Here is a 20,058-nt window from a genome sequence, read left to right on the forward strand (position 1 = left end):
ATTTACTTTAAATCACATATGTAATATTGAGTAAAAACTTCTAAACTACACATGCCAATATCTTTAGTTGGCAAATTCAAATGCTTTAGTTTTCTACTCTAATCAAAATTCAATGACATTGGGGGTCCACCTTAATATGATTTATTGTTCCTTTGGAACATACACATAAAAAGAAATAATATTTATTTGGTTCTAACAGAAAGATAACAAGAGGAGGCGAAGACAGTTTAGAGGGCGTATTCAAGGTGCAGTTACGGTTAGATGAGCATTTGATTATATAATGCTTGAATTTGAAGTTAGTTTGAAGGAGGGTACTGGCTGGTGGTGGTCTTGGCTTTGGTTTCCCATTCTCAAGTCACGGAAGTGGATTAAGACACTTTGACATTCATTTTAGAAAATATATATATATATATATATATATATATATATATATATATATATATATATATATATAATAGGAGCCCATCATGATCATAGTCTTTCTATATGGAATTGGAGGGATTGCTTCTTTATCACATCTACAACAACCTCTTCCTCTAATCGCTACTCTATCAAAATCTGGTATCAAAGCGTTTGTTGAATAAAATAACGCTCATCCAAATAGATATCCTCACGTTAATTTCTTTCTCAATAGGCAAAAGACAAAGCCCTTCCCACGTGTCATGGACTTGGTTGTTAAGTTAGCCACACAATTCTTCTCAAACTTTATCTTGTCATAAAAACAAACAATGGTCAGATTATCTTTCCCTGTCATTACAGCTTTGGTCACACTGCTAAAAGCTGAATTAGCTGTTCTTAAGTATTATCAAGGTCTAAAGACCAAATCACAAATGTCCCTTTCTTTACTAGTCTCAATGCACATAGCTGCAAGTGAAAATGGCTGCTTGTAGAGCATGATCCTAAACTTCAATTGAATTGGAACACAACTGTGAGTATAGGTAGATTATTACGTAAAAGGGGTTAAGATGAAAACATTTCAAATGTCAGGTAAAAATACAAAAGTTTTAACTATCAAGAGACACAAAAGCAAGTCCCAAGATCTGCAAGTATAGCAAGTGACATATGATTTATCAAGGATCAAGAACCATAAAAACGTTTGTTGTGGCAAATTTACTTGGACACTTGCAACATTTGCCTCGTGAGTTTTTCCCAGTGTATATAATGTTCATGGTATTAAGTGGATGATATATATATATATATAACCATATAGGAATTGAGTTGTCAAAATTGTTAGACTTTTAACAGGAGGTCCACTCAAATTTAGGTAAGAATTTGTTTGGAATTTATTCCTATTTACATACACATAGCACAGATTAATTCTTTATGATGCTATACTTGTTACAGTATATAAACAGACAAAGTGTGCATGAAATTGAATGAATCAGTTGATCAAGTGAGCAAAAGCCTCATGAAGCGGAACAGTCTGGAGTGTAGAATCGAGAGAAATATCTACAGCATGCATATGCAAAATTCAATGCCTTTCACTCTCTTTCTTACATTAGCTCCAGGTTTCCTGGATAGAAGTTGAAATTGCTTCTCATGCCTCGAAGCAAAAAGAATATAAATATGATAAAATACATATATCATTCTAATAATATTTCCAGGGATAAAATGCATTATTGCTGGAATTAAACCAATGTGGCAACAAAAACAAAAACAAATTCAAATGTCAAAATTGACAATACTGAGACGGAGATTTTAACAGGTATGTGATCACAGGACGGCACGGTAAAAATTACTCAACTAAACAGCGTGGCTAAAGTGAGGCACTTAGCACTCAGAACTCACAATTGAGACTTTTTTTTTCTATTTATACACTTCATGTGACATTTCCTCCACATGTGTGCAATCTTCAATACAACTTAACTACCTGAATAAGCCCTCCCTTCACTGTAGGGAGAAAGGGCACTGTCATCATGGTTTGTGCAACTGCTTTCCTCATTGAATCTCAGAACAGAGAATGGTATAGTTGAATCAAATGGTCGAATTGCATGAGCAGGATCCATGCTTCTTGGACAGTACTGGCTGAGAGGATTCATATCCTTGTTGTCAAGATCAGATTGGGAGATAGTAATGGACGCAGCTGCAGAAGATTCCTTTCATGACAGAAAAACAACACGTCAATTAAAGGTATTTTATTTTGGAGACAAGGTATCTTATTGATGCTGCCTTGACTTCTTACACCTTAGCTAAATCAACTATCTATGAATACATAATTAAATGATTTTGGTGAAGATCAATTGGAATAAAAAGTGACACATGTTTATTCTAAAGGTTACTATAACTATACAAAAAAGAACAGGAAGCTTCCAAACATGTGCACCATATATTACACTTTTATGGTACTGAACCATTGCATCACATATGGAAGCATATAATAGTCACCCAGTTCTTCTTTTGTGGTATTTTGGTAAACTTCTATGGTTATGAATAGCTTCAAAGATAAAGACAGGAAGTGCAATTCCAAGCAAACTCAATATTGGATAGGTTTGCTGAATCTTGAATGTAACAATTTTACAGTATCTGTGGTACTTTTCCAACTCAATTTACATGTTCGAATGCTTTCCAAAGAAATGTCTGGTATATCCAATAACAAAGAATGACCAGAAGGTATTAACACCAATATTATTCATGTCTAAACTTGAAAACTTTCACATTTTCCTCTTTTGGTGGAAGAAGTCATAAACTGAAAGGAAACTGATGTGATGGAGTGCACTTTTCTGCACACAATGTTTTTTCTGCATTAACATTGCCCATAGTTCTATAAAAATTAGTCAAATGAAAAGGTTTTTCTGTTCATATTCTGCTCAAGTTGATATAGATATAGATATTATGAATCTCTTCCATAGTTCCATTATCTTTATTATCTGATGTAGCCCTATAATTATCAATACACTTAGAGGAAGTGAAAATGTGTTACTATAATGGAAGAAATTCAGACCTCCATTGCACTTGGATTGTCAATAACTGACTTGTCAACTGACTTATCCTTCTCTAAAGAAGAGCAGGAGACATCTTGATCATCAAGCAGTATTCTAATTGGATCTTGATCTCCTCCAAATAGTTCCTCATAGTTTTGGAAAGTTAAGTCAACATCAGGGATGTTAAAATCATCTTGACAAACAAGTTCTTTGCATATCCCAAGGTCTTGAATATTTTGGGACCACAACTGCAGACATTGACAAAAAGAAATTTCCACTTTGACAAGAAGTAAAAAGTTAACCAGATGCTTGATACTGAACAATCAAAATAATGTCAACCAAATTTAAATGAATCAGATGTTAATGCAGTCAACAACACACAGTAAGAGAAGCGTCTGCTTACACTGCTAGATGTCAGACATTCAATTTTTCATTTCTTGTCGCTAACAGAGATTGGAAGGCATGTACTAAGATTAATACATCAGCATGCAAAGTTGGAAACAAAAAAATCCGAACACTTTATAATACTGATTTAAGTTTAGAAACCCTATCTAGGGCATGTTTTGGTTTGGCACTTTGCCTACCAAACTCCTGTTGAAGACATTCAGAAGCTAGTTGAAATTTGTTTGGATTATTTCCCATTTGTTCAACTTCAACCAGTTTTTCCTTTTAACCAGGGTTGGCCTGGAAGGAAGAAGTTGAAGCCTTTGCATTGGAGGACTTTCATTGTCAGAAAAGTCTTGTAATAATATTAATCTTATATTACAAAACTTAAATCCTTTTTAGTAAATATTGGGATATCTTGTCTATAGCTAGACTGTTATTCTTTTCTGTTGTAGACAAGATATACTTGAGTTTTAAAGCTTGTGCGGCTTGTCTTATTGGACTTAATGTCCTTTGAGTTCCCTATACGAAGCATATTATCTGTCTTATTGATGATAGCTTATCATTTATAATTTAATATTAAATGTAGAATTTTAAGTGTTTTTAAGTTTATTACTTGGCTCTCTGTTCCCATTCTTCATCATGATCATACTCTGAATATATTCAAGGGATGTATACAACCCAATGTTCTCTTCCAAACTGTACTTGAAAAAAAAATGGTATAATTTATCTTAAACAATGTTTGCATATTTGTGTAACACATTCATATTTTCATGTAAGTTGTCATTAAGTTTCATATGATGCTTAGCACCAAAGACATGCATCCCATCAAAGCAAAAGTGCAAATTAGGAAAACAAGTTTGCAGTTTCATATTTTCATATCTAGAAGAACAGTGTTTACAGCCAGAGGCCCAACTATGGCCCACAACAGTGGACAGATAATTCTCTGACCTGATTACTTTGAAGTGGACTTTTGCATGTCCAGAACAATTCTCCATGCAAGGGAAGATCGATAGTTGAAGAAGAATATAAATTGTCAAGTTGAGAAAACGTAGAAGGCAAAGTTTCAGGATTCAGCTCCATAATGGGACAGTCTTTTTCCAGAACATTAGTAGCAAGATCTTGGGAATTTTGTGCTTGCTCATTGAATTTGTCGTCCAATTTCTTAAGAGTCTGATATACTGAAGGAGATGAATCTTTTTCTTGTAGCCTATTGATCTTTGCAGAATAATCAATCTCCTCATTTTGTTGAAGCCATTTAAAATCAATAATCTGCTGCAGAATCGTTTGACGCTTTTGATCACTATACAATATCTGCAAGACAAAATTGAATAAATACTGAGAGGATGTATCACAATTTAACTTGTCCATCAAAAGCAGAAAAAAGGTAAACCCTGTGGGTTGCTTTTAGACAAATACATTTGGTAGACGCTGTTTCTATTGACTTTTGTCTTTTTTTTTTTTTTTTTCTTTTGCTAATCAATTAGACATGTATATCCAAATTATATTATTTTTTGTCTTGATTTATTGAATCAAGACTAGAAATAAAAATAAAAATTTTCACAATTTGGCTAAATACTTTAAGGAGTACATATTTTAAATTACTTCTTCCTATATATTAGACTATGAAAACAGTTCTCTAAACTAATTATAAGGACAGTTAGCTTTTGCTAACAACACCTATCTTAGAGTTGGTTAGAATCCGTTAGAGTTGGTTAGGTTCTGTTAGTTACAATTTGTTAACAAAACAGAGGTTTATATATATACCTCTTTTGTATCCTTCTGAAATTAACTTTGATAATCAATAAAATCAGCCTTCTTGTTCAACAAGTTTTCTCTTCCTTCTCTCTCATTTCATTCAACATGGTATCTAGAGCCATTTTTTTGAATTCCTAGTTCCTTTGCAAGGTCCAGTATTTTGTGTTCATGGCTTCCACTCCTTCCAGTTCAGTTCCTCAATCATTTCCCACCTTTGTGGTTGAAAAACTTGATGATTCCAACAATCTTCGCTGGCGTCAACATGTTGAACCGATTATTAAGTCACACAAATTGCAACATTTCATGGTTAATCCCATTATTCCTCCTCGTTATCTCACAGAGGATGATTGCGTTGCTGATCGTATCAACCCTGATTATGAAGCCTAGGAGGTCCAAGATCAAACACTCCTGGTATGGCTGCAGTCAACTATTTCTAAATCAGTGTTGTCGTGTGTTCTTGGTTCAGATCATTTCTATCAGGTTTGGGATAAAATTCATGAGCATTTTAGCCTTTACCCGAAAACTCGAGCACGACAGCTCTGCACTGCCATGAGAGCAATTATTACTCTTGACAACAAAACAATTGAGGAGTACTTGTGAAAAATCAAAGGGTTTGTGGATGAACTTGCTGGTATTGGTGTCCCTGCTCGTCATGAGGAATACGTTGACGCGCTGCTTGAAGACTGTCGTCGGATTACGCGTCGGTGATTTCTGTTATCGAAAGCAAAAAGCGAACTTTGTCCATCGCAAAGATTGAAGCGTTGCTCTACGGACATGAAACTCGACTCATGCGCTACAACAAAGAAGCACAGGTGATGAACTCTTCTTCGATAAATTACACGCAAGGCTGTTTGTATCCAAACGCCTATAAAACTGGTGATTCTGGTGGTTCTCGCGGTGCGTAAGGTCATGGTGCCTTTTCGGGCCGTGGTGCAGGTCGTCGTGGTGGTGGACGATTTGCAAATTTTTAATGTCAAATCTGTCTTAAATTTTGGGACACAACTAATGTTTGCAATTTTCAGTTTGATGTGACCTTCCATCCTCATGAATCTTTAGCTTTCATTGATCCCACTACATTACAACCTACCCCATACTCTACTGGTTCAGTCAGAACCTCAAACGCCTGGGTTAATCTGAATTCTAAGAATCCTGGTCCAAATCATAGTCAACCCGGTGTCATGCTGACTAATTCAACCTCTCAGGGAATGGGCAAGCTGGTACCACCTGGATTTCAAATTCTGGAGCCAATTTTCATGTGACTAGAGACTCACAAAATATTAAACAATTCACCCACTTTGATGGACTAGATCAGATATTCATAGGCAACGGTAAAGGTTTAAGTATTTCTAACACTGGTTCTTCATCATTTATATCTCCTATTGATGTTGGCATAACCTTTAAACTTCACAAGTTACTACGTTTTCCTTCAATTTCAAAAAATTTGTTAAGTGTTAGTCAATTTGTCAAAGATAACTCTGTTTTCTTTGAATTTCACCCTTATGTGTGTCTTGTAAAATCTCAAAAGACTAATAAGATCCTTCTGAAAGGAGTTGTTGGTGTTGATGAAATTTACTCCTTTCATAATCTCAAGCTTCAAAAGAGTCATTCACTGCTGATGTCTACTGTTTCAAGTGTTGCTTCTCCTAATTCAACTCTCACTATTAATAGTAATAGTTCTACTGTAATGTCTGATTCTGTTTCTTCTTCTCTCAGTATTGCTAATCTTTGGCATGCTAGGTTAGGGCATCCTAATGATCATGTAATGAAACTTGTTCTCTCTCATTGTAATATTTCTTCATCAAATAAAAATTCCACAGGATTTTGTGCTTCTTGTTGTGTGGATAAATCTCATAGATTACCTTCTCATACTTCTACTTATGTTTATTCTCCTTTAGAGCTTATTTTTACAGATTTGTGGGGACCTTCTCATATTACCTCATATTCTAGTTATAAATATTATGTCTCTTTCATTGATGTTTTCTCTAGGTATACTTGGATATATCCTATAAAGTCCAAAGCTGAAACCATGCTTGTTTTTCAAACTTTCGAGTCCATGGTTGAACTACAACTTAACCTCAAAATAAAAAGTGTCTAGTCTGATTGGGGAGGTGAATATAGACCCTTTTTCCACACTTCTAGCCTTTTTTGGCATTTCTCACAGACTTACAAGTCCTCACTGCATCTCTAAAATGGTGTGGTTAAGAGAAAGCATAAACATATAATTGATCTGGGTCTCATTATTGCATCATGCATCTTTACTTTTGCAATTTTGGGATTATGCTTTTACCATATCTGTTTATCTCATTAAGAGGCTTCCCACTGTTTCTCTAAAATTTGTCACTCCCTTTGTTACCTTGTTTAAAAAGGAACCTGATTATCATTTTCTTAAAACTTTTGGGTGTGTCTGTTTTCCTTTATTGAGATCATATCATACACATAAACTGAATTTTCGTTCTCAAGAATATTTATTCCTCTTCCCACAAGGGTTACAAATGCTTATCTTCTTTTGGTAAAGTGTACATTTCTAAAGATGTTTTGTTCAATGAATTAAGGTTCCCCTATTCTGATTTGTTTCCCACTTCTACTAGTTCAGTCACTAACCTTGATTCCTACTTTAGTCTCAATCCAAATCTTTCTCCACCCTTTATCTCTTCCATTTCTCAAACATCTCAATTGTCTGATACAGCTTATGTTCCCCTTGTTCCTCCTGGGTTTTCTCCTTTATCAACTCAATCTTCTGGCAAAAGTGAGCCTGTACCTCAAAATTCTACTTCCACTGTATCTGCCAATTCAGAGTCTACTACCCTTGCTTCATCCTCTTCAGAATCTATTTCTGTACCAAATTTTGTACCAGTCAATACTCATCCTATACAAACAAGGTCTAAATTTGGTATTCACAACCCTAGGTTACATCCTTCTCTGTTTCTTACTCATTCTGAGCCTAAAAATGTAAAACAGGCTTTGGCAAATGCAGATTGTCTCACTGCTATGCGACAAGAGTATGATGCCTTGCTAAAGAACAGAACTTGGAATTTGGTACCGTTACCTCTTAATAGGCAAGCTATTGGTTGTAAATGGGTTTTCAGGGTAAAGGAAAATGTTGATGATTCCATTAACAGGTCCAAAGCTCGATTGGTAGCCAAGGGATTTCATCAAGTGCATGGTTTTGATTTTCATGAAACCTTTTCTCCTGTGATCAAACCTGTTACTATTCGATCATCCTTACTCTGGCTTTGTCTCATGAGTGGAAATTATTTCAACTTGATGTAAATAATGCTTTTCTGAATGGGTCACTTGAAGAAATTGTTTTCATGACTCAGCCTCTTGGTTTTGAAGTTGCAGATAAGTCGTTGGTCTGCAAACTCAACAAAGTCATTTATGGCTTAAAACATGCTCCAAGGCAGTGGTCTGACAAGCTAAAATCTACTTTACTGCAGTTTGGTTTTGTTGGAAGCAAAAGTGATTCATCTTTATTCATTTTTCGCCAACAAATGCATGTTATTTATCTCCTGGTCTATGTGGATGATATCATTCTAACAGGTAGTTCAACTTCACTAATACAGCAAATTACATACAAGTTAAACACTTGTTTTTTCACTCAAGCAGCTTGGTCATCTAGATTATTTCCTGGGTCTGGAAATCAAGTATATACCCAACAATTCTATCCTTATGAGTCAGACCAAATACATTAGAGAATTACTTCACAAGACTAACATGGTTGAAGCTCACTCTATCTCTTCTCCAATGGTATCCAACTGCAAGTTGTCTCAACATGGTGCTGATGTCTTTCATGATCCAACCTTATACAGGTTTGTAGTTAGTGCATTACAGTATGCTACCCTTACTAGACCTGAGATTAGTTTTGCTATCAACAAAGTTTGCTGATTTATGATTGCTCCTTTGGATTCTCACTGGACAGTGGTAAAAAGGATATTAAGGTATCTAAAGGGCACTTTGTTTCATGGTTTGCTTCTTCAACCTACATCTGTTACCAAGCCCTTAGTTATTCGAGTTTTTTGTGATGCTGACTAGGCATTAGATGTGGATGGCAGGCGCTCTACCCCAGGGACTGCTATTTTTCTTGGTCCAAACTTAATCTCTTGATGGTCTCAAAAGCAGAAAGTTACTGCCAGGTCTAGTACAGAAGCTGAGTATCGCAGTATAGCTCAAACTTCCACTGGATTAACTTGCATTCATACTCTGCTAAAAAAATTGCACGTTTCATTCACTACTCTTGTTATTTTTTGTGATAATCAAAGTGCGGGTTTTATTGGACACAATTCAGTTTTTCTCAGTTGTACCAAACACATGGAAATCGATATCTTTTTTTGTAAGAGAGAAGATTATTGTCCATGTTCCAGCTTTAGATCAGTGGGCTGATATTCCCACCAAGCCTCTTTCTGCATTACGATTTGAAGTTCTTCGAGGCAAACTCAATGTGAAGAGTGTTTCTCCTGAAAACTCTTCCCCTTGAGTTTGAGGGGAGGGGGGTATTAGAGTATGTTATTAGTCAACTGTGAAAACAGTTTTGTAAACTAATTGTAAAGGCTGTTAGCTTTTGCTAACAACACCTATCTTAGAGTTGATTAGAATCAGTTAGGTTTGGTTAGGTTTTGTTAGTTAGTTAAAATGTTACAATAACAGAACAGAGGTCTACATATACCTCTTTTGTAACCTTTTGTAATTAACTTTGATAATCAATAAAATCAGCTTTCATGTTCAACAAGTTTTCTCTTCCTTCTCTCTGAGTTTATTCAATACTATAGTTGTTACAAATTCCTAAATCTGAGCATAGTGACCATTCCTTGGATTTGCTCAAAATAAAATTTTAAAAAAAAAACTGTACTTTCTCTCATTTGTTCAAATGTTAACAACATCTTAAATATTAGAGTAAACCATCAAACCAATTCCTGAAATTTTCATTATCAGTTATTTTAGTCATTGAAATTATTAAAAATAAATTTTAATCCCTAATGCTAAGAATCCCTCAATTTACTTTGAATGTCACATTTTTGTTTCTTACTATAGTGTACTTGAGTCTCTCTATTGTGTATCAGTCAATTTGGTTCCTAAAGTCTGGAACCAATTTGATTGATAGTCCTTAAATCAAAGGACAAACTAAGGAATACATTGATTAATTTTAGAAAGGTTAAATTACTTATTGGTACCAATTTGAAGTATGGAAAGTGAACTTGTATCTTGTGATACTATGTCTGCATATCCGTGTATGTGCTTTTAAGCCCTGACTTTTATTGGTTTTCACTTTTTTTAAGTCAATCACTTCATAAGTACCACATGGTTTATGACTAGTGCCTTTAGAAAGTTTTAAAATGTAAAAGTTAGGTGACATAAAGATAAACTTTATATTATGATGGCTTTGGCTATTAACTTAATTTTCAAATGACTGAAATCTAAAATTATATATTTCATCACTACAATAAAAGAGGTATTAAAACTTCATTCTATGTCTTGCATACCTGACCTTGTTGACTGGTTGATCCTCCCCCATCAAGTTTGGCCCCAGATAGCATTGAAGGGACCTCAGTTTGAATGCCAGGCTTTCCTGAAACTTGTGCAACATTTAAATCTGCAGAAACACAAGAAACTGAATCAAACTGATCCTGACTGGCACTGTTTTCAATCTCATTCAATTCAACCCCCCAGAGTGCTGCAAAGTCTTTAGCAGAAGGGCAACCCATGAAACTTCTGATAGCTCGTTTCTTATGTGGCAAAGAAATGTTGTGCAACTTTTGGTCACAGTCACGACATATCAACATTTTGTGTTCCAAACACAGAACATAAGCAAGGTGGTATCCGCATGAGTTACACACGAGGTTCCGGAGGTGCCGGCCGGACACTGCATTTGCTAAATGCACCTTTGCATCACAGGAAAGACAAAGATATGCTGCATCAGCCTTACAGTAAACAAGTGGCCTCAAAGCTGTGCAGAATTCACAAACCTTCTCCATTTCCTTAGTCTTCAATTCCAAACATTAAAAAAAGCTATGAAATTATAAAACCTTATACTGTATAGGCGGCAATTTGATGACCCCATCTTTTATCAGTTGTTGTCCCGTGTAGGTTTAGAAGCTGTAAAGAAAATCGATCACGTCGTGTGGTCAATAGAATTTAAAGCTGAAGAATAAAAAGACAATAGCTTCACATCAAATGCAGTTGCATATACTTGTGAAATCATGAGAACACTATTAAGCATGTTTTAAATGGTCCTTTGAGAAAATTAAAAAGAAAAGGAGTTTAATTTCTATACATCAACCATGTAAATTTTTTCACAGATATAATCAATCAACCACGAATAATGATTAATATGACTTTAAAATAGTTATTATAAAAGTCAACAAATTTATCTTATATAACAATTTGTAATTGGATGGCATTGACACTGTGTGAAAACTCAATGAATATACTATTCACTCGAAGAAGGAAAAAAAATTATTTTGCTCCAAATTTATTAGAAGTCCCAAAGGAATTATTATGAAACTCCCTTAATTTGCACACATGACTAATAATTAACTCCAGAATTTGTAATATAAAGTATAATATGATAGTTGTAATTATCAATCGTAATATCACCTAGATTGGAAAATTCCAAATCAGTGATTATTCAACCACTCTGACCTCCCAAAAAACTATCATCAACATAAATGAAGATAACAAAGCCACAAACAAACAAAATAAGATCTGAATTTAATTTTATTTTTAATGAAAGAAAAGGAACCAAAAAATAAATAAATAAAAAACCAAAAGTGTTTAGAAAAGCAGTGGATGCAACAATTAGCAACAAGAAATCTGAGAGAAGCAAGCAGGAGGGTTGACTTTTGAGAAGGACTTGTAAAACTGAAAAAGAAGTAAGAGACTTACTTACCTAGGATTGTTTCCCAATAAAATTAAGTCCAAGAGAGCAAAGAGAAAAAAAGTGTTTGTTTTGGAAAGGTTGTGGCTTCTTCTCTTCTCTAGTTGATTGTGAAGAAGCATGGAAGGAAGGAAGCATGAGTCGTGCGTTGTTGTTGCAGGCTTTACTAACCGGGTGAGATGATGACGTGTACAGTGGAGACATGGAACTTTCCAGCATGGACAAAGCGATGTGGTCGAGTGGGGTCCACGAAGGACGTTATCCAATGTATATAGTGCATGTGAATGTGGTGGTTACGTAATCCGAAAGTTTAGCCGCGTTGGGCCAATCGCAACTCGCTTAACGGGCCCACGCCCTCGTGCCTCACGAGTCACACAACATAACTTAACTTTTGACTCCATTCAGATCAACAGCAAACAAAAAGTACTGCTGTACTATATAAACACTTTTTTTATTTTATTTTTCATATTTTTTGTATTATTGGATAAATTTGAATGTGCTATTTTTTTGTTAGTAGACTTAAGGAAAATTCTATATAATAACTACGAAAAGTGGCTGAGCCTATTTATTTGACACTGAATCATAATATAGTTGAAATGAGAAAGAGAACACGAAAGTGAGAGAGAAAAATAAAAAGTGGCATTGTCGGTGAGGTCCGCCGCGAAGATTGAACAGTGAATACAATAACTATTGTTTGGACCTTTTCATAAAGTGTAGGAGCTGTTGGGCAGTTGCTTCCTGCACCTACAATATTGCTTCCTTCACCTCTTTTAAGCTTCTGGAACACCTAATCCAGAGCCTAAAATTTCATTTCAGAAAGGTCTCTCTGAAATGTAAAAATGTGCAGGAAGCAAATAGTAGTGCAGGAAATAGTTTCCGAGCTATTGTTGACTTGTATCAATCTGCTATGATTTCAAATTACACAAATAAAGCCCACTCCTTTCCATGAAGAAAAAGAGTTATTCATATGAAAATAAGCAAAACGGACTATTGAGCCTGACCTAGACGGGTCCGATGCAGATGCGAAACCACTAAATTCAAAATATGGTAAAGTAACCCAAGGTGGAAACTACTCCCTTTCATAGGTGTTGCAATGCCTTTATTTGCAATATTTATTCTGGAGTTCTACAATTTGTCCACTATACTCAATAAAATTTCTATAAATTATAAATTAGATTCACAAGAATCAATTAATAAATTTTTCAATAGAATATTGTTTGTTAAGCATATAGGTTTCTTATTGTTTGATTGTGAAAAGTCTTTAATATCGAATGTGACTTATTGTTTGAATGTGACTTATTGTAATTGAAAATACAGAACATAAAATGCATCTATCTTTGCAAAATAGTCCTCATGTATGTCTAACTAAAAGAATTGTCTTCCTTATAAATGATTATAGTTAGAATGTCCGAATCAAAATTGAGCTTCCTCTTGACATACATCTATTTGAACAACCAAGCAAACTGCTTGCAAAAGCCCAAATGCAATGCACATCTAATAACAGGAGGGTTTCCGCTTTATCAGAAACCTATACCATAAACCAAAGAAACATCCACCAAAAAGAGCAATACTAGACAATTCTGTAAAAAAAAAAAAAGTGTTGTACAGTTGGGCCCACTATTGCAAATACATTATGAACTGGCATTGTTTTTCTTGTAATAAAGATGCTAAAAAAAAAAAAAAACCTTCTAGGGTATATGTAACTCCCAAACGTGGCCCCGAAATGTCAGTTTGAGCTCCATGAATCCATGATTGAAGACCTGAATCAGAAAGGTATAGGAGATATTTTATATTTCCAACAAAGCAGAAGAGAAATGATACTTCACTGCAGAAGATTCCTTCATACACAAAGTAATTTATCTTCTAGATACAGTAGAAGTGATATTTCCTAAGGGAAATGTAAGGAAACATCTGCCCATAAACTCAGGTCTACTCTCGGATAAGGTAAGCAAGTATCGTTTTATCTATCTTTATCTAGAAAAATAGGAATTAGTTATCCTTTCTATTTATCCTTATCCTTAGGAAAGATCTGGGAAGGAAACTATGGAACTATGTATAGGGGCAAGCAGAGGTCATTTTAATTATCTACCTTTATTTTTTTAATTACCTCCCCCTCCCCCAAAGGTCTTTTTATTTACATGAATCAAAACTCATCATCATGGACAGATGTGATTATGTGAAGTTAATTCAAGTCATAACTCACAAGTACATTACCACTACAAGATATCGTATGAACAGAATAAAATATTTCTTAAAATCAGGAAGATAGAACATTCTTCACCTCGATCAACTTGATTTGACATGAACTTCAATAATATCATCGTCTTCCATCCCAAGGCTAGCAGGGGTTTCAGACGAACTTATTTTATCACCATCAAAGGACAATACTATCTGTTTCAGGTTACACTTGATTTTCTCTGCATATGTTTTGACAATCCTTTCAAACTTGTCATCCTAAAGAGAATTAAAATACAAGTGTAAGACATCAAGTTAAAAATTGTATCTGTTTTGAAAATATGTCCAATGACCTATAAAAAGAAATGTAGCTTTGGAAAAAAAAAAAAAAAAACAGTACACTCACAATATAAAGTATGTCCAGAAAATAACAACTATATTTTACCTGAATAATATCAACGTCACAAAATATAAATAGTACATTTCACATTGTAAAGTATCTGAAGGAATTATATACCATGAACATACGAATCTGCTTTGTTCCATCCTTGTCCTGAACGGAAACAACAATCTTTGCTCTTTCAGAATGCTCTGTACTTTTCTCATCTACACCAACCACGGAAGACTGCAATGAATTATCAATTTCCAATTTTGAAGACTCTTCGACATCTTTTAACAATTCTTTTGCTGATTCGGCAAACGATGCAAGTTCCTGCTTCTTTAATCTACATGCATGAATAACACACTATTAGAAATTGTAAAAAACTGGAGGTAAGGGCGGGGTGGTAATTATATGGTAACCTAAAATCATTTTCTTCACCCAATGCATAATCTTTCTATCGGAGCACTGAACACGTATAGAAATACACTAACATCCTATGCAATGTTGAAATATGAAGCAATGCAAAAGAAGAAGTCTAGCTCCAGATGAAACCAGAGATGATTACCTTTTGTAATTTCATGATCTCTAAAATGTTTTCTTTTGTTTCTTTCGTTCTTGGCCCTCTCCACGTTAACACACAAAAAGGAGAGGTAAAGAGAAAGGAAAAAAATAGTGTGAGCAATTCCATTTTTCCATTGCATTTTGTTGTTAAGGCTAAATTATTTTTTCAAAAACAAAAATAAGGCTAACACTTTTAAGAAGTATATCGACGTATGCAATATCACTGTGGGAGCAGTGGTTTCCAGTTGAGGATTCAAAGGAGGTGAAAAAAAGCAAGCAGCTAGGATTCGAATTTGACATTTGAAAATTCCTATAAAGAGTGAAATGTGCACAACCTCAATTTTTTCAAAGTTGAATCCTCGTCAATCGTCTTCTGTGCATTACTTGCGATCTTTGGTGGAGGAGGTAACCAATCATCATCCTCAATGTCCACCACTGTTACTCTTTTCCCATTAGTCTTCTCATTCCCAACCTAAACCCCCCACAACACTTTCAACAGTTACAAAACCAGAATCAATAATCTGAGCACAAACACATAATAAAAACCAGAGCCAAAAATATTCCTAAAATATTCCTTACAGCCTGGGAAATCTTCCTCTTTTTACTATCAACGCAAATCACATCCTCGTAATCATCAAGATCATCTACGACGATTACAATCAGACTATCAAATTCAAGCACTGCTTAAAAACCCCATGGGGAAAAATAGTGTAGTAAAATTAAGGGTTTAGAATCGTAGAATTTTCTATAAGAGAAAGTGAGAACCGAACCATCGAGGTCGATGGGGTTCAGAGGCTGAACCCGGCTGTAATCAAACAACGGTTCTAATTCTTCGGTTTCGTCCTGCAAAAAGAAAGGTGGAGATTGAGACTGCGATTACGAAAGAAACCCTAATTTGAATTTGAGTTAAGAGACAGAGAGAGTCACCATCATCGTCGATCTTTGTCGCTCGGTGTCTTCGGATGTTTGCACTTAGTTCGTAGTTCGTAATCTATTTCACCGTATAGAATCCACTAGAGAACTGCATATGGTAAGGCTCCAGATCATGTGCTCTCTGGTTTTTTAATAGTATCTATAAATTTGTTTTGTTATGAAATGAAAAATTTAAAGGTCAAGATTGTTTGCAGTTTTTTGGAGTTTATACACCAGCCCGTCTCCTGTTTCACAATCCCGCTTTGAAACAAAACTTATATGGTACGATCCATTTTTCAAAAATACTGTCTCATTTAAAAAAAAAAATCAGAAATTTATTTTTTTATAAGATTTTTTTTATTTTTAGATATATTAATTAGTTTTCTCTTAAACATCCTTACTTAATTATTTGTCTTCAAAAATTAATAAGAATAAAAAAATCATATTTTTCAAAAATTGAAATATTTAACATGTTTAACCAATTGACATATTTAATCTAATTAAACTAACTATTTTAAAATAATTGACATATTTAATACAATTAATTAAACTAACTGTTTTAAAGATGAATTAACTAATCATATTTTTTAAAAATGGAAATATTTTTTTGTTAATCATTTTTTTATTTTTTTATAATTAACAGTGTAATTTGAATTTATGAGTTCTGATTAAGTCTTTTAATTAGACAAATTGAATCATTTAATTAGTCTTTTGTAAAAAAAAAATATATATATATATATATATATATTTAACATATTTTACTATGATATTGGATGATGATGTGGTAGCGGAGGTGTTACCTAGAAATAATTATTCTTTTATATAAATTACAATTTACTTTATTATATTCTTTTAATTAATCATATTCATATAAAATACTAAAAAAATAGATCTAGATTTGAAGATTAGTATATTATAAGAATAATATTTAAAAAATAGAATTTGTTAGAACCTAAAATATAATTAAATTTAGGAGCCAAAACCAATGACGGATCCAAATCAAAATTAGTGAGGAAAAAAAATAATTTATAATATTTTTTTAGACAAAAAATATTACTAATATTTTTTTACAAAATACACAATCTCATTGATAAAAACAAAATACCTAAACTTTTACAAATTGAAAAGGATAAGTGGATAAAATTAATATCAAATGATTTATTTTTTACATTCTTTTTTTTTTCTTGAAAATTATTTAACTATGGCAATATCTATTTTTTATGGGACAAAACAATAATTATACAATATATTAAAGATTACTTTGCGGGATAAATTGTTCCAATAAACATCCACCCTGTCAAAAAAAAAAACATCCACCCTGGCGGCGACGACCTCTTGAGAAAAAGGAATTATTTATTTATTTATATAATATATATTATATACTTTTTTCATTCTAGAATAATAATTTTAGAATAGTTTTACAAATAAAAGGTAATAATAGTTTTACAAATTTAATATTATTAATTTATTTATAAATTTTATTGTTTATCATTAATATTGTAAGAAATATAAGTAAAAAAATTAAAATGACAATGATTTTAGGATATTTTTTTTCTCCTAGATGAAATAATAGTTATTGAAAGTGTTTTTATAAAAATTATTCTTTTACGACAGTATTTTTTTTAATGTTTTTCTTCAATAAGAGCATTTGAATTTTTTTCTTAATTTTTTTCTTTTCATTTTTATTTATAGATTAAATTTTATAACAATTTTTCTTTAAAAATATTAAAAATTAAAAATAAGATCGTATAACATACAAAATTATACAAAAAAAAAAAACAATGAGACCTTTCTCAAAAATTCATTTTTAATCTCTTATCTCTTCTAATATATCATTTTCAAAACAAATTCAAAATATTTTGTTCACCTCTTGTTATACTCCTTCAAGACAATTTCCTAATTAGACACTTACACATCATCTATCAATAATATTCTCATTTCTCATTAAGAGTTTCATTTGATGCATTTCATATAAGGACGGGCCAAGGTTGGCATGAGGGGGCCAGATACCCATATTTTTTTCCAATTTAAAAAATTCATATATTAATATTATTTATTTATTTTATAGAAATTTTATTTTTTATTAAGTAAAGTTTAAGAATACATAGGCAAATTTATTTTCGAAAGTGTGATCTGGTAGTGAGAAATTAACTTGTCAAAAATGAAAAAAAATTAATTTAATACTTAAATGTACAAAAATCAAGATAAGTTAATTTTATTAAGTTTATGAAACTATTTTATTATTAAATTATAATATTGAACGACTAATTTAATAATAAATTATATTTTTTAATGACGAATCTGATGTTATGTTATAAAATTTATGAATAATTTATCATCAAATTGTTTTTCAGATTAATTTGTCAAAATTTTTACAAATAAAAGAATTAAATTTAAAATTTTCATCATAAACAAATTTTTTAGTAACTCACACGTTATGAATGAATTTGGCTATTGACTATTTATTATTTTTTAAAAATTTAAATTATTATGCAAATAAATTTATCTTAACTTTATTTTTAAAATTATAAAATAATAGTAATATTTTGTTAAGAAATATTATCACAATATTATATTTTTTTAACAAAATTTAGTTATTATATGATCAATTTTTATCGCTTAAATTTTTTAAATTATAAATTTAATAGTAATTTTGTCCTTTTAAAGATTTTTTTTTAAAATATTATGCATTAAATTTTAGTTATTATATAATTTTTTTTTCTTTGTTAATATCTAATTGTTAAATTTTTTCTTTTTATAATTGAAAGAGTTATTGTTTTCAAATCTTATATAAATAAATGTCATTGGATTCACTAAAGATTATTATAATTTCCTAATTATGGAAAAACACAGTAGAATTTATTGCAGTTAAAGTTGCAACATTGACAAAATTGACAAAGGCTGAAAGATATCATACTGCCTGAAAGAAAGATTTTTAGTTTTTCATACTTTAATTTAATATTTAGCAACAAGACTGCACTTATTAAGAAAAATGCTTTTTTTATTGAATACTTGTTAGTATACATTGATATGAAAAATTCTAAAATTAATAATTATTGATTTTTTTGCAATATATAAAAAAGACATTATGTGTGTTTTTTATAAGATATTATATGTTTTGATAAACTATTAATGTAATTTAAGAGATTGCAACATCAAATTATAAATATTTTATATAAAAATTAATAGTGTATAGTTATCGGATGTATCTATTCAGCACAAAAAAGTTATTGGATGCATTTTATTTTTTGTGATTGGCTCCTTTCTTTTTAGTCTGGTTCCACCCCTATTAAATGTGTATTCTTCAAAATTTAGATTCACCTAATATACTTAATGTGTGTAATTCAGTGATAATATATATTAAGTTTTTGGGAGAAAAACTCAAATTCGATCCCTTGCAAAACACATCATTGGAGAATGATGAAGAATTTAAGTATTACAAAGTCTCAAATTGAAAAATGTAATTTCATACTCAGTCTAAACATCATAATTATGGTGATTAAAAAAAGATTCACCTAATGTAACTAAAAGAAAATATGAATTTTACAATATTCGTTGAATGTCAATAAATTTAATGGTCTTATTTATACTTAACAAATACTGTCAAAAAAATATACTTAACAAATAATTAAATTGATGACATTAATTATATTTGTTAACATAATATTTTTATGAATATTTAAATATAACTTTTTATTTAAATAGTATTGAATATTGTATTTAATATATGTAGTATATTTATTAAATTTAATAATTAAAATGTAACTATATTAAATGTGTAACTTTTCCTTAATCATTATAAAAATATTACACACACACAAACATATATATATATATATATATATATATATATATATATATATATATATATATATATATATATATATATATATATATATATATATATATATATATATATATATATATATATATATATATATATATATATATATATATATATATATATATGTATATGTGTGTGTGTATGTGTTTTTTTGTATATATATATATATATATATATGTCTATATCTCTATATATCTCTATATATCTATATATCTCTCTATCTATATATAACTATATATATAAAATTGTC

The 20,058-nt window shown here is 31.7% G+C and overlaps 2 protein-coding genes across 3 annotated transcripts; both read right to left on the minus strand.

The window, feature by feature from the left end:
- Positions 1 to 1,493: 1,493 nt before the first annotated feature.
- LOC100819787 (putative zinc finger protein At1g68190) lies at positions 1,494 to 12,168 on the minus strand. Of its 2 annotated transcripts, none has more exons than XM_006589601.4 (5): positions 11,947 to 12,168; positions 10,541 to 11,153; positions 4,257 to 4,619; positions 2,942 to 3,169; positions 1,494 to 2,096 (listed from the first exon to the last, which is right to left on the minus strand). In XM_006589601.4, exons 2-5 carry the CDS (start codon positions 11,030 to 11,032, stop codon positions 1,863 to 1,865), a joined length of 1,317 nt encoding a protein of 438 aa, XP_006589664.1. In that variant the 5' UTR covers positions 11,033 to 11,153; positions 11,947 to 12,168; the 3' UTR covers positions 1,494 to 1,862. The 2 variants fall into 2 exon arrangements, with proteins under 2 accessions (XP_006589664.1, XP_003535713.1); XM_003535665.5 differs by having other exon boundaries at positions 11,943 to 12,168.
- A 1,147-nt stretch (positions 12,169 to 13,315) lies between these two features.
- LOC100500271 (ubiquitin-like protein) lies at positions 13,316 to 16,150 on the minus strand. The gene is made up of 7 exons (NM_001248703.2): positions 15,980 to 16,150; positions 15,823 to 15,895; positions 15,632 to 15,696; positions 15,388 to 15,524; positions 14,627 to 14,834; positions 14,216 to 14,388; positions 13,316 to 13,694 (listed from the first exon to the last, which is right to left on the minus strand). The coding sequence occupies exons 1-6, from the start codon at positions 15,983 to 15,985 to the stop codon at positions 14,221 to 14,223; spliced, it is 657 nt and encodes a 218-aa protein (NP_001235632.2). The 5' UTR covers positions 15,986 to 16,150; the 3' UTR covers positions 13,316 to 13,694; positions 14,216 to 14,220.
- Between the last annotated feature and the right edge of the window lie 3,908 nt (positions 16,151 to 20,058).

This window comes from Glycine max, chromosome 10 (genome assembly GCF_000004515.6).
Source record: "Glycine max cultivar Williams 82 chromosome 10, Glycine_max_v4.0, whole genome shotgun sequence".
Taxonomy (NCBI): Eukaryota; Viridiplantae; Streptophyta; class Magnoliopsida; order Fabales; family Fabaceae; genus Glycine; species Glycine max.